This window comes from Vigna angularis, chromosome 1 (assembly GCF_016808095.1).
Source record: "Vigna angularis cultivar LongXiaoDou No.4 chromosome 1, ASM1680809v1, whole genome shotgun sequence".
NCBI lineage: Eukaryota > Viridiplantae > Streptophyta > Magnoliopsida > Fabales > Fabaceae > Vigna > Vigna angularis.
Genome location: NC_068970.1, coordinates 60,360,455 through 60,371,455, shown reverse-complemented (window position 1 = coordinate 60,371,455; position 11,001 = coordinate 60,360,455). Strand labels below are relative to the sequence as shown.

Sequence of the window (11,001 nt, the reverse complement as noted above, 5' to 3'; positions counted from 1 at the left end):
AAAAAATACATTCAAATTTGCACAATATCATTAAAAATTGGTGGAAGGAATTAGAATATTCATTTATGTAATATGTTTTCATTTGTTTGTGTACATACTCCTATGTGAAAATGGGTTAGTGCATTGTGGTTTTGGGTTAGGGATGTGGATTGTTATGAGTTTTTAGTTTAAAACGTTGACATTAGTGTGAGGTGTGAAAAAAAAAGTGATACATTAATGGAATTAAACAAAAGGAAAGAGATAACCACAAAAAAAAAATACATTCGAGATATTTTAGCTTTAATATGGTATAATGGTGTTATGTTTTTTTTTATTAGCAATAAAGAATATAAATATTAAAAGAAGCATGCAACAGACCCAAAGTAACAAGAAAACTATCAACCAATACACCAAAAAAATTTAATGAGAAAAACTGCTCTGAATGATGTTAAAGGAATATTCAGAAAACAAATGAGTAGCTATGAGCCCCATTCCATAGCTTTACAGAGCAAAAACGATGTAAGAAGAAACAACATAACTCTGCCGAAAGAAAATGCAGTGAGAGAAAAAACAGAATTAATCTTTCTTACCCTCTCTCCTTAACCAATAGAATATATAGACTAGACCCTGGACCAATAAAAACCTTCTATTATTTTGTCAAACCAAAGACAAAATAAAGGAAAAAACAGACAAGAGAATATCCTTTCACACAAAAGACAATTCATACCCAACCTACATAAATATTCTCAGACAAATAACTATCAAAATATAGAACAGCATCCCTAAAGGAACGATGGTGTCACTGAAATTATGTAATCTACAAGGACTAAAAAAAACAACGATCGTCCCCGCTAGCTTTGAGTAAACATTCATTTTCCTTGTATATGCCTTTGCCACCAATTCATAGCCCAAAATTTGTACCTTGCAAGAAGGACTCTCTAGGCCATACATCCGGAAACTTGTTGATACGTTAGCATAGTAAAGAAGGTATTGTGTATATGGGTAATAAGTATTAATATGATGTGATGCTATAGCAAGTTGCACCTAAGAATTTGAAAAACATCATGTCATGATTTTGGCTGAGAATTATCAAGGTTAGCCAACAATAACATTCCCCATCCCGAGCTTGTTAACTTAATCTAAAGACAACATAAAGTGAAAGATCATAAACATATGTGAATGGGAATGTATGCATGTGAAACCAAGGTGAGACTAGCATCCTATTGATGTTATGCATAAGATTGGACACAAGCACTAGTCTAATATGAAAACCTCACATTCATAACTTTATTATTTATTCATAACCAACTCTTAGTTTGAGCTAAGTTAAACAATATTGTCTTATGGTATGGTTAGGTTTTGAGTTTGAAGTTAAAAGCTCAGACTTTTTGACACATTCAAAGGAATTAAAATAGAATTCACCCAAACCAATAATATGTTGGAAGAAACAATAACCTTTAAGTGTTATCCTTTTATTTTAAACAAAAGATTTTACTTTTCATATTATTTTTTGTAAAAATTGATAAATTTTTTTAATCCTTTTAGATACATATATTGTCTTTCTTTTTATAATTTATTCAAGGACCTAGAAAATAGTTTAAAAGTAGTAGTGATTTTAAGGATGTCATTCAATTATTTTATTCATAAAAAGTTCAATTATAAATAGATTTTTCTATTAATTGAATTTTATTTCATAATAACCATTATATCTCTAAAACTTTTTCTAAACTCTTTATCTGTCTTTCTTCTATATCTTTGAATTCATCCTTCATCTATTTGAAGATCGGGGTACACCATAGGACTGCTGGCATCGAGGTCTATAGTCTTATCTAATTAAAATCTTGAGCAGAGTAAAATCATCTTTTGCTCTTGTTTTGAGTTTTGTTAGAAAATCTGTTGATTGTGGAATTATAGAGGTTTTGATGTGGAGTTCAAAGGCTCAAGATGAGTCTTTGTTTTGGTTATAATTATTAGGATGTGTGTTTTGATCATTGACCAGAGTTTTCTATGCGTAGGTAACGCAACCTATGTAAGGTAGAGTTTGTGGGGTGCAACTTTTGAGTTTAGGAGCGTGTATCCGGGTAAGGAAAAGTTGGTAATAATTTGAATACTTGATGAATAAATTGTTTGACTTGTGTGTGTGGATTTTTAATGGTAAAATGAGATTGGTTGATTGTGTGTTTCTTGATTATGCTAATATGTGATGAATAAGATGATATGCTTGTAGGACATGTGGTATGAATTGATCTTATAATTTTATTTTATGAAACTTAGAAATTTTGTATGATAAACTTTATCAGTAAATTGTTTGAGTATAATGATGGAATTGAGTCATAATTTATTTGCTTAGAATATTGATTTGGGTTGTTTTAATATGATTGTATATGGAACTTATTTGATTTAGTTAGGATGGTCCAATTTGATCCATCTTATGGTTATTTTGAACTAAAATAAGGTATTTTAAACTAAAAAGGAACTAAAGTCACATAGATAGTCAAGTTGGACAACCTATTCAAGTCAAATTAGGGGTTAAAACTCTAATGTAGTGTCGAATGGTACCATGGAACTGCTAGACACCAATCGTAGGATTCAAGTTAGTGAGCTCCAGTGATCTAGAGTGTCGGACACAACTCTAGGACCGATGGACGAACTATATGTGATATGTGGTTTTTTGGCTATTTTCTTGTGACTGTGTTTACCTATTTGGTGATGTTTATTGTGAATTAAGATGAATGTAGTCTTTATATTGATGTAAAAGAGTGGATAGTTTGGAAAGTTGTTACAAAGAGATGTATATTTTGTTATTATGGTGTTCCTAAGGAGAAAGGCTACTTTTGTGAATTTAGTGTTATGCATTGACTAAAGATACGTATTTATGAGAAGTCATCCTAAACTCTAACTCTACTAGACTTACAAAGTCACTAGAGTATTGTAGTCTATGTATTGAGAGTTAAAGAGGATGAGGGGGGTTTTATAGCAGGATTTGTGGTGGGACCCCTTTCTTGACAAGTTAATATGGTCGGTCTTGGTATAGCCGACCTTGGTGACTAGCTCATATGAGTATAGTATTGATGACAAAATCCTTACCCATGACCAGTGTAGACAAGAAAGTGGGCCTCAACTATTGCGTTGGTCCAAACTCTATTTTTTGGACCAACTTTGTTTGTAAATATTATAATAGATTTATTTTTGGGTGTTGTATTCATAACCAAGTAATATATGATTTTCTTTGGGCCTTGTATTTACGCCTAAAAGGAGAAATGTATTAATTTAGGTTTTAAATTAGGATTTTCTATCCTAACAGGCGCAAGATTGAAGAGCTAGGTTTAGCTCTCCTTTATGCGCCTCGTGGCATGGGAGGTGTGACCTTGCCACTTAAGGAAGTTACACTAGTTACATGCTCTCTTTTGGCTCCAAAATTCAATTTTCTAGACTTGAATTTTCTCTCCTTTTATGGAGACCACTTGCTCTCCTTTTCTCCTATAAATAGAGAAGCCCACCTCTTGTAAAAATCATTCATTCATGTTAGTAGAGAAACTCTGTTGAGATTACTCTATACCCTTCTTCTTTTGTAAATCAACCTAAGCTAGACTTTTCCTTTAGGTTTCCTCTAACCATATATCCTTCATTAAGAGGTGACTTAACCTCTCTTAAGAGCACTCCTACACTACTATATCACCATAGTCGAACCTTCAACCTCTCCACTTCTTCATTGCTTCCACTCAACCTTGTCTTCTCTTCAAGTTGCACCTTGAATGCTTGAAGGAGGAGTCATCAAGTATGGTCTCTGTATTGTAAAAATGAGAAAAATGAACAACATATGAGGTAGAAGACTTATGAATTCATTGTTTTAAGGTTTTTAGTTGAAAGTAACACTAGTTTAGGGAAGAGATTTGACACCAATTATTTTCGCATTTTTACTCCATCCAACCAAAGCATATTCAAACGAGGAAAAAAGAGAGAAAGTTTTAAGTTTGGTTCTTAACTGAAACATATTCTTAATAGATAGGCTTCAGTTTTTCCATAACTGAAGCCTATATATGACATAAAATTTTTTTAAAATAATTTAAATGTAGAAATGGAGACAAATTATTTAATAATTTGAAATAATATATGAGTGCATGGTGACAAGGGAAGGGAAGAGAATGCAACGACAATGAATTTGCGTTTCGCAATTGTAGAGGAATGTCTAGGAGAAGACATTGACCGTGACCAAGTTAGGCAATGGTGAAGAGGAACAATGTGTCTCTCATGAAGAACCTGGACACGAAATGCTTGCGATAGGAAAAACAAAAAATAAAAAACACAAGAATGAGAGAACGAACATCTCATGAGGGAAGATACAGTACAACAATGTTCGTGTCACAGTGGAAAAGGAGTGAAAAAAAAAAGGAAGACAATGGAGCAAGGTTCACGTTCGTGGTGACAATGAAGAAAGGGTTAAGAATGACAATAACATTTGCGTCTCCCAATTGCATAGAAAAGCGAAGAGTTAAACACGGTGCAATATAACAAATGTCTATAACGAGATTCTTAATATCTGAAAAAATAACCCTAGGAATAAGTTTTGATTCTTTATAAAAGGAAAACATATTCTCTTAAACAAAGATAAAATTAAAAAATAATAATGATATTTTTAAAACTTTTAGTTGACTTTATGTTATATAGATTTAATAAAATTTTATTGGTAACATTTTTTAAATTGTTTGTAAAAATATAGGTTTCGATTATTTAAATAATTAAAACCTATATTAGTATAGGGTTCAGTTATTTTAGAATCATAATTTATAGTTGTGAAAAAATTTCAAAACTACAACCCCATTTTAAAAGGTTTTATTTTTTTTTTAAATCAAAACCTATTACACAATCTCAAAAACGTATTTTTACAATATAGTGTGATGCTAATTCTTTACATGAGATACACACTCCTGGTGTGCATTTATACATAGTTCACTGATAAAAAAAAGTTGTTTAATTACAATAGAGTAGAGAATGAAACTATTAATCATAATATAAGATTATATTGTTATGTAAAGATAAGACAAAATATGTACTAACAATAAAAGTTATTTGGTTTGGTTTGAATTTTTTTTTTTATACGGAATCAAATCACACTATAAACACCCTTAGTATAAAATATTTTATAAATATAAATCTATAGGTAAATATTTTATTTGTCTTATAAATAATATTTTTTATTGGACACTCTCTCATGTAATATAACCTTAATCCTCAATGTCATATTTCAAAGAAAAAATTATAATTATATAAATTTTAAAATAGAATACTAAATAAAATTATATTGTTGAATACTTGTAATTGATAATTAAACATTCTTACATAACAAAAAAATAAAAATTTAAAAAGGAACATAGATTATGTATGCTCTATAGATAATCTAATTAATTTATAAATTTGTATGCAAGTCTAAACACATTACACAAAAAATAGTTAAACTCGATTGATATTCAAAATTTGAAACAACCGAGAAAGAAAATGAAAAATTATATATATATATATATATATATATATATATATATATATATATATATATATATATATATATATATTTAAAATAAAATAAAACAAAAGGCCAAAATATAAAAATAACGGCAAAATTTCTACAAATCATCTAATAAAAAATGTTTTAATAATTTAAAATAAAACAAGTACATGAAACATCGTAAACATAACAAGCATATCTTCATAAATGATGTGAAAAGAATTAAGAATCACTTATATTAATAGTCATGCTTAATTAATATAAAAATTATCCACTAAAATTAAATTAAATTAAAATAATATAGCCACAGATACATACCTGTTTACCCCTGACTCCGAAAATCAATATACATGAAATCAAAGTAATAACATTATTGTAATAAGTTGGTAGTAGGCGAGTCGTAAAAGCATTATTAGTCTCATACAATAAGACAAACAAGAAAGAAAAATGAATTTAAGAAATGGAAGAATTGTTTCAAAAAGTAAACGAACAAAAAATAAAGTAAAGGAGGGAGAAGACGAATACGATGAACAGAAGACTTTTGGGTTCCTCCTTCTTCGGTTTATTTATAGTCCTCAAAATTTCATATCATTCAAAAACCCTAGCTTCTTCCTCACTCCTCCTCCTTCTACTTCCGTTTCTTCTCCCTTTCCACCATCGCCTTTACGTTCGATCCACCCAAAAACAATAACATCAATTTCACGCAGATTCAAATCCCTCCCACGTTCACCAAAACCATACACAAAATTTCACTCACAGTCATCGCAGAACGTCCGAGTGAAGAATTACCTATTTCATCGTACCTTTCACGTACGTGATCGATATCTGAGTTGCAAAAGTGGATCGAAAGCATGGAAAGAGGCCACTTCCTTTGGAAGAAGAAGAAGAAGAAGAAGAAGAAGAAGAAAAAGCGTTTCCGTTTTATTTTTCTCGATCTAAGCAAGACGTGTCAGCTGTGGTATCAGCCCTTGTTCAAGTCATTGGTGGCAATCCACTGCCCGAAGATCCAACCACACTTTCTCACTCCACTGCTGTTCAGAATAATTCGAACGAACCATCACATCCACCACAACACCAAGGTATGTTCCTCCCTGCGCCGTTATCATATATACTATACACTGCACATTTTTCTCTTTTTTCTTCCATATAGATTGCTTTCGTAATTGATATTTGAGGAGTGATTAAGAACCGTGGAATATTGGGAATTAGAATATAGGGTTCATGACTTGATGCAGAAACAAGTATTATGTTCCCCTGTTGTGTTCTTCTGTATCTTTGCTGAAACCAGAAAAGGACATATGTTATTACCTTGTGTAGCTGGAGATAGCAATCTTTAGGGTTTCTTGATTTGTCTCTAAAAATCATTGTGTGCTTCTGCGAGTTAGGTTACTGCATACATGAATGTTGTTTTGTTTGCACTGATGTGTTGTTCATGGTTTTTCTCAAACTTCATGAAAAAATTTCATAAAAAAATTGTATTCGCACTCCTCTTTACACTATTAATTATAGGACCAGGATATATACTTAACAACTCTTTTTTTTCTTTATACTCATACTTACCATTCTTGATACTTTTCCTCATTATTTAACTACAAATATACCCTTTATTGTATATTTTTAAGTAATCACAATCAAGAGTATTGTATATAAATATACCATCTCTGTTAGTTATAACCATGTTTAATAAAATTTTAATGATGTGAACTATAGAAAGAGAAAAAAAGAAGTGAAGGAAACTCTTTTTTCAACAGATGATGCAAGCGTAAAAGAAATACAACGAAACGGTTCAAGTTATTTTTATTTGCTATAATGTTATTAGTATATAGACACAGTTCTAGATAATGATGAAAATTGATAATTTCTTATATTTATAATACAATCTACTTTAAAGATTACAGTGAATAAAGTTTGGACGATCGTATATAGTGTGGAAAAGCTATATTCTAGTTAATTAGAACATTGAAGTTGTCGTTGTGCGTAGCTATTATCAATGTGGGTGATTTATATTTTTCAGAAGGTGTGTTACGAGTTAAAAGGTTGTTTCGTGTTCTTGTGATTACAAAAATAATTTATTTTGTCCAGTCCTTTTCGTGTTTGTGTTGTCTTATATTTAGTTTTAAAATCAAATATAAAACTAGTTTTTTTTTGTTATAATTTTAAAATGCCAGCTTCAATACAGCTTAGTTATAGAATGTGAATGTAAGTTGTATAATGAAAATAAAGATCTAAGACTAAAAGTAATAGTTTACGGACAGGCTGTGAGTCCTTTTTCTCACTACTATTTCTATTGCAACCTAAAATGTCTTGCACTCCTATGTTGCCAACAAAAGAGAGATATAAAATCATTTAAATTTCTCTCTTTTTTTTTACCATAAAATGATAGTTTAAAAAAATTTTACTTAGATAAATAAATAACCTTAATATGGCCACAAGACAAGCCAAAGGTCAACATAAAAAAAGTGTAATACATGTATTAACAATCAGTAAAGGCACTTAGTGGCAAATTAAACTGATATAATGCAATCTGAACAAATCCAGGTCAGAGTTTGCGTATTGTAGCTTAGGAAAGGTGTAAGATAATTAGTTATAAAATAATTAGCATTCATAAAATATAATTCATATTATATTATGTATCTCTTTATCATCTTTATATTTTTTTTAGGATTAAATATGATTTTAATCTTTGCATTTAGGCATAAAATTAGAATTCATTTTTTTTTAACTTTGATAATTTTTTAACTTAATTAATATAGTTATTTTAACTTAGTGATATTAAGCTTTTTTTTTGCATGTTAAACAATATTTTAAACTAATATTTGAATTAAAAAAAGTCAAACAATGTAAATAGCTCAAGCATAAATCTAAAGTATCGTTTAACACCAAAAAAAAACTTAATGCAATTGAATTTTGAATCAAAATTTAAGATATAACTGAATTTCAATTTTATATCAAAACTCTCTCATTTTTAAGTCATAATCACCAAATAAAGAAAAGGAAGAGAGAAAACCATTATTTGTAAATGTGTACAAAAAAAATAATTAATGTTCACAAAAAAATGACCAGATTTTTTGTTTGCTCAAAGATAAAGAAAATAACATTTGTTTTAGTAAGATAAATTTTTCATTAATAACATAGTGAAGAAGTTGTGTCCAGATTTAAACTCATTTACATAATTCTAGACAATCCAGACAAAGTCATGTTATATGCCATCCCATAATAGTTGTTAGTATGTGACGTGTCTATACACATATTACATAATTCTAGATAATGTCTTAAATTATTTTGAACACCAAAACTATTAATTTTTATTTTGAAAAATAAAACTAATAAAGTTTTAATACATATAAGTATGTATTTATTGAAAGAGTCATAGTTTATTCCACTATAAAGTACAAATTTTAGAATCTAAATTATAAAATAAAAAATATATCTTTCTGCTAATTATCAAATAAATCTCAATTAAAAAATAGGTTTTATAAGAGACTGTGAAAGTGTAAAAGATAAATTAAAACATTATAAGATAAATTAAGATATTATAAAATAGGCTTTGAGAAAGAATTCTACCCAATGTTTAAATTTAATGGCACCATACTATCTCTAAAACAAAAAAGTTTGGAGTAAATGAAAAACCACTTACGACTTTCCAAGTGTTTATAATGTCAAGTTATTAAAAGTAACATATACTTGAACGTGACTTGCGTGTGCACAACGAAAGATGCTCGCAAGGTGTTTGCTGAAATTCGTGACGTGTGATGTGGCTATGTGTGAAGGAAGCGCAAGAAAACAGTACAGAGGAGTGAGACAGCGACCATGGGGGAAGTGGGCCGCGGAGATTCGCGACCCGAAGAAAGCAGCCAGAGTTTGGCTGGGAACTTTTCCCACCGCGGAGGCTGCTGCACTTGCTTACGATGAAGCAGCTCTCAGATTCAAAGGAAGCAAAGCCAAGCTCAATTTTCCAGAAAAAGTTCATCTCTCAGGGGAATTAGGTTACCTCACAAATCGTCCACCATCGTTACAAGCCTCTTCAACTCCCTTCCAACTGCTTCCTCGTCACACTCCAACTGATAATGATGCCATTCTTTCTTCCTCTTCTTCGCCATCGTCTTCAACCTTTTCGATGAACTCCGCAGCTTCTTCTTCCGAACCTCCTACCAAACGGAAACCTGATTTCGATGCCAAACAAAAACTACATTAATTAATTTACGCAATATATATGCTTATCTTATAATCTTTATCAGATATCAATGTTTATTATGTATGGTATCAACGAAATAATGTTGCAAGTTCAAACAACCCAAGTGTGTATTTTTTTCATTGACATGATATGATATCAATAATGCATATGAAATAAATTAATTAACCGTGTATTGTCTCGTTCGCGTATATATCCATAAATTTTGATAATAAACAGCACACAAATATAGTATTAGAAACCTGAAGTTTCAAAGTAGACATGAATGAATGAGAGAAGGTAAGAGAAGTTGAGAAGCAGAAGATGAGCAGTGTTTATACGTGCTTTAACTGCGTCTCATAACAACCCCGTGGAGTCAGTGTGAAATATTCTTGTAACAACCATTTATGACTACGAGAAAGATAAATCTATGAAATGACTGATATATATATATATATATATATATATATATATATATATATATATATATATATATATATATATCGATTTTGTGTGGTAAGAAATAAACAAAGTGGTGTAAAAACATTTCCCACAAAAAAAAAGTTATTTAATATAATTTCTATCCATTTAAGTTCTTTAAATTTAATATTCATGTATATAAAATCGACATTTTAAAAAGGGATTTTTATTGATCAATAAGTCTTGTAAACTCTTCTTTAACTGGTATGAATTATATATTTTTACGGAAGTATGCAAAAATGTAGGAAAGTTTTAAAAAATTGGATAGTTTTTATATCATGATTATAAAAATAAGATAGTTGATTTAAAATTTATATATTAAAATAAATAGTCATATTTTTTAATTAAAATCATCATGAATTCTGACAATGTTTTGATAAAATTATGAAAAGATAACGTAATCAAATTCTTTTTATAAATATGTTTAATAATGTTAAAAATAGTGATGACTTTCAATTTATAGAATGTTGGTTATTTTGATTTATGGTAACTTCATTTTGATATGATTTTATGAAAAAATGTTTAGAATTCATAATAATTTTAATTAAAAAATATTATGACTCATAACGATTTGTTTTGGATCTATGAATTTTAAGTTAATTATTGTATTTATTAAATTCACATGGTAACATACCTTGTTTCTTTTATTTCCGTAAAAGTAATAAGAAAAAGAGAGACGTTTGAACACGGACGAAAACGCTGACCTGGTAATTTGAAAAAGATAGGGCGAAAACCGCGTTACAATAATTAGGCGCCGGGCTTCCAAACTAAAATCTAGAAGACACTGAACCAACAGTTGACCAATTGCATGGTCTCAAATATTCCTTCTGTCAGACACTAAATTACCAACTCTGCTTTCGGACCTATT

General features: G+C 29.7%; 1 protein-coding gene across 1 annotated transcript; it reads left to right on the top strand.

The window, feature by feature from the left end:
* Nucleotides 1-6,008: 6,008 nt before the first annotated feature.
* On the top strand, nt 6,009-9,842 carry LOC108325386 (ethylene-responsive transcription factor ERF115-like). Its single transcript, XM_052872934.1, has 3 exons — nt 6,009-6,042; nt 6,313-6,561; nt 9,253-9,842. The coding sequence occupies exons 1-3, from the start codon at nt 6,009-6,011 to the stop codon at nt 9,675-9,677; spliced, it is 708 nt and encodes a 235-aa protein (XP_052728894.1). The 3' UTR covers nt 9,678-9,842.
* Nucleotides 9,843-11,001: the final 1,159 nt, after the last annotated feature.

Bases quoted from the DNA above. Each gene is read 5' to 3' on its own strand.
- LOC108325386 (XM_052872934.1), top strand. From the start codon at position 6,009: ATGAACAGAAGACTTTTGGGTTCCTCCTTCTTCG. The intron at 6,043-6,312 runs GTTTATTTATAG...TCGATATCTGAG, and splicing joins TTTGGGTTCCTCCTTCTTCG to TTGCAAAAGTGGATCGAAAG. The intron at 6,562-9,252 runs GTATGTTCCTCC...CTATGTGTGAAG, and splicing joins ACATCCACCACAACACCAAG to GAAGCGCAAGAAAACAGTAC.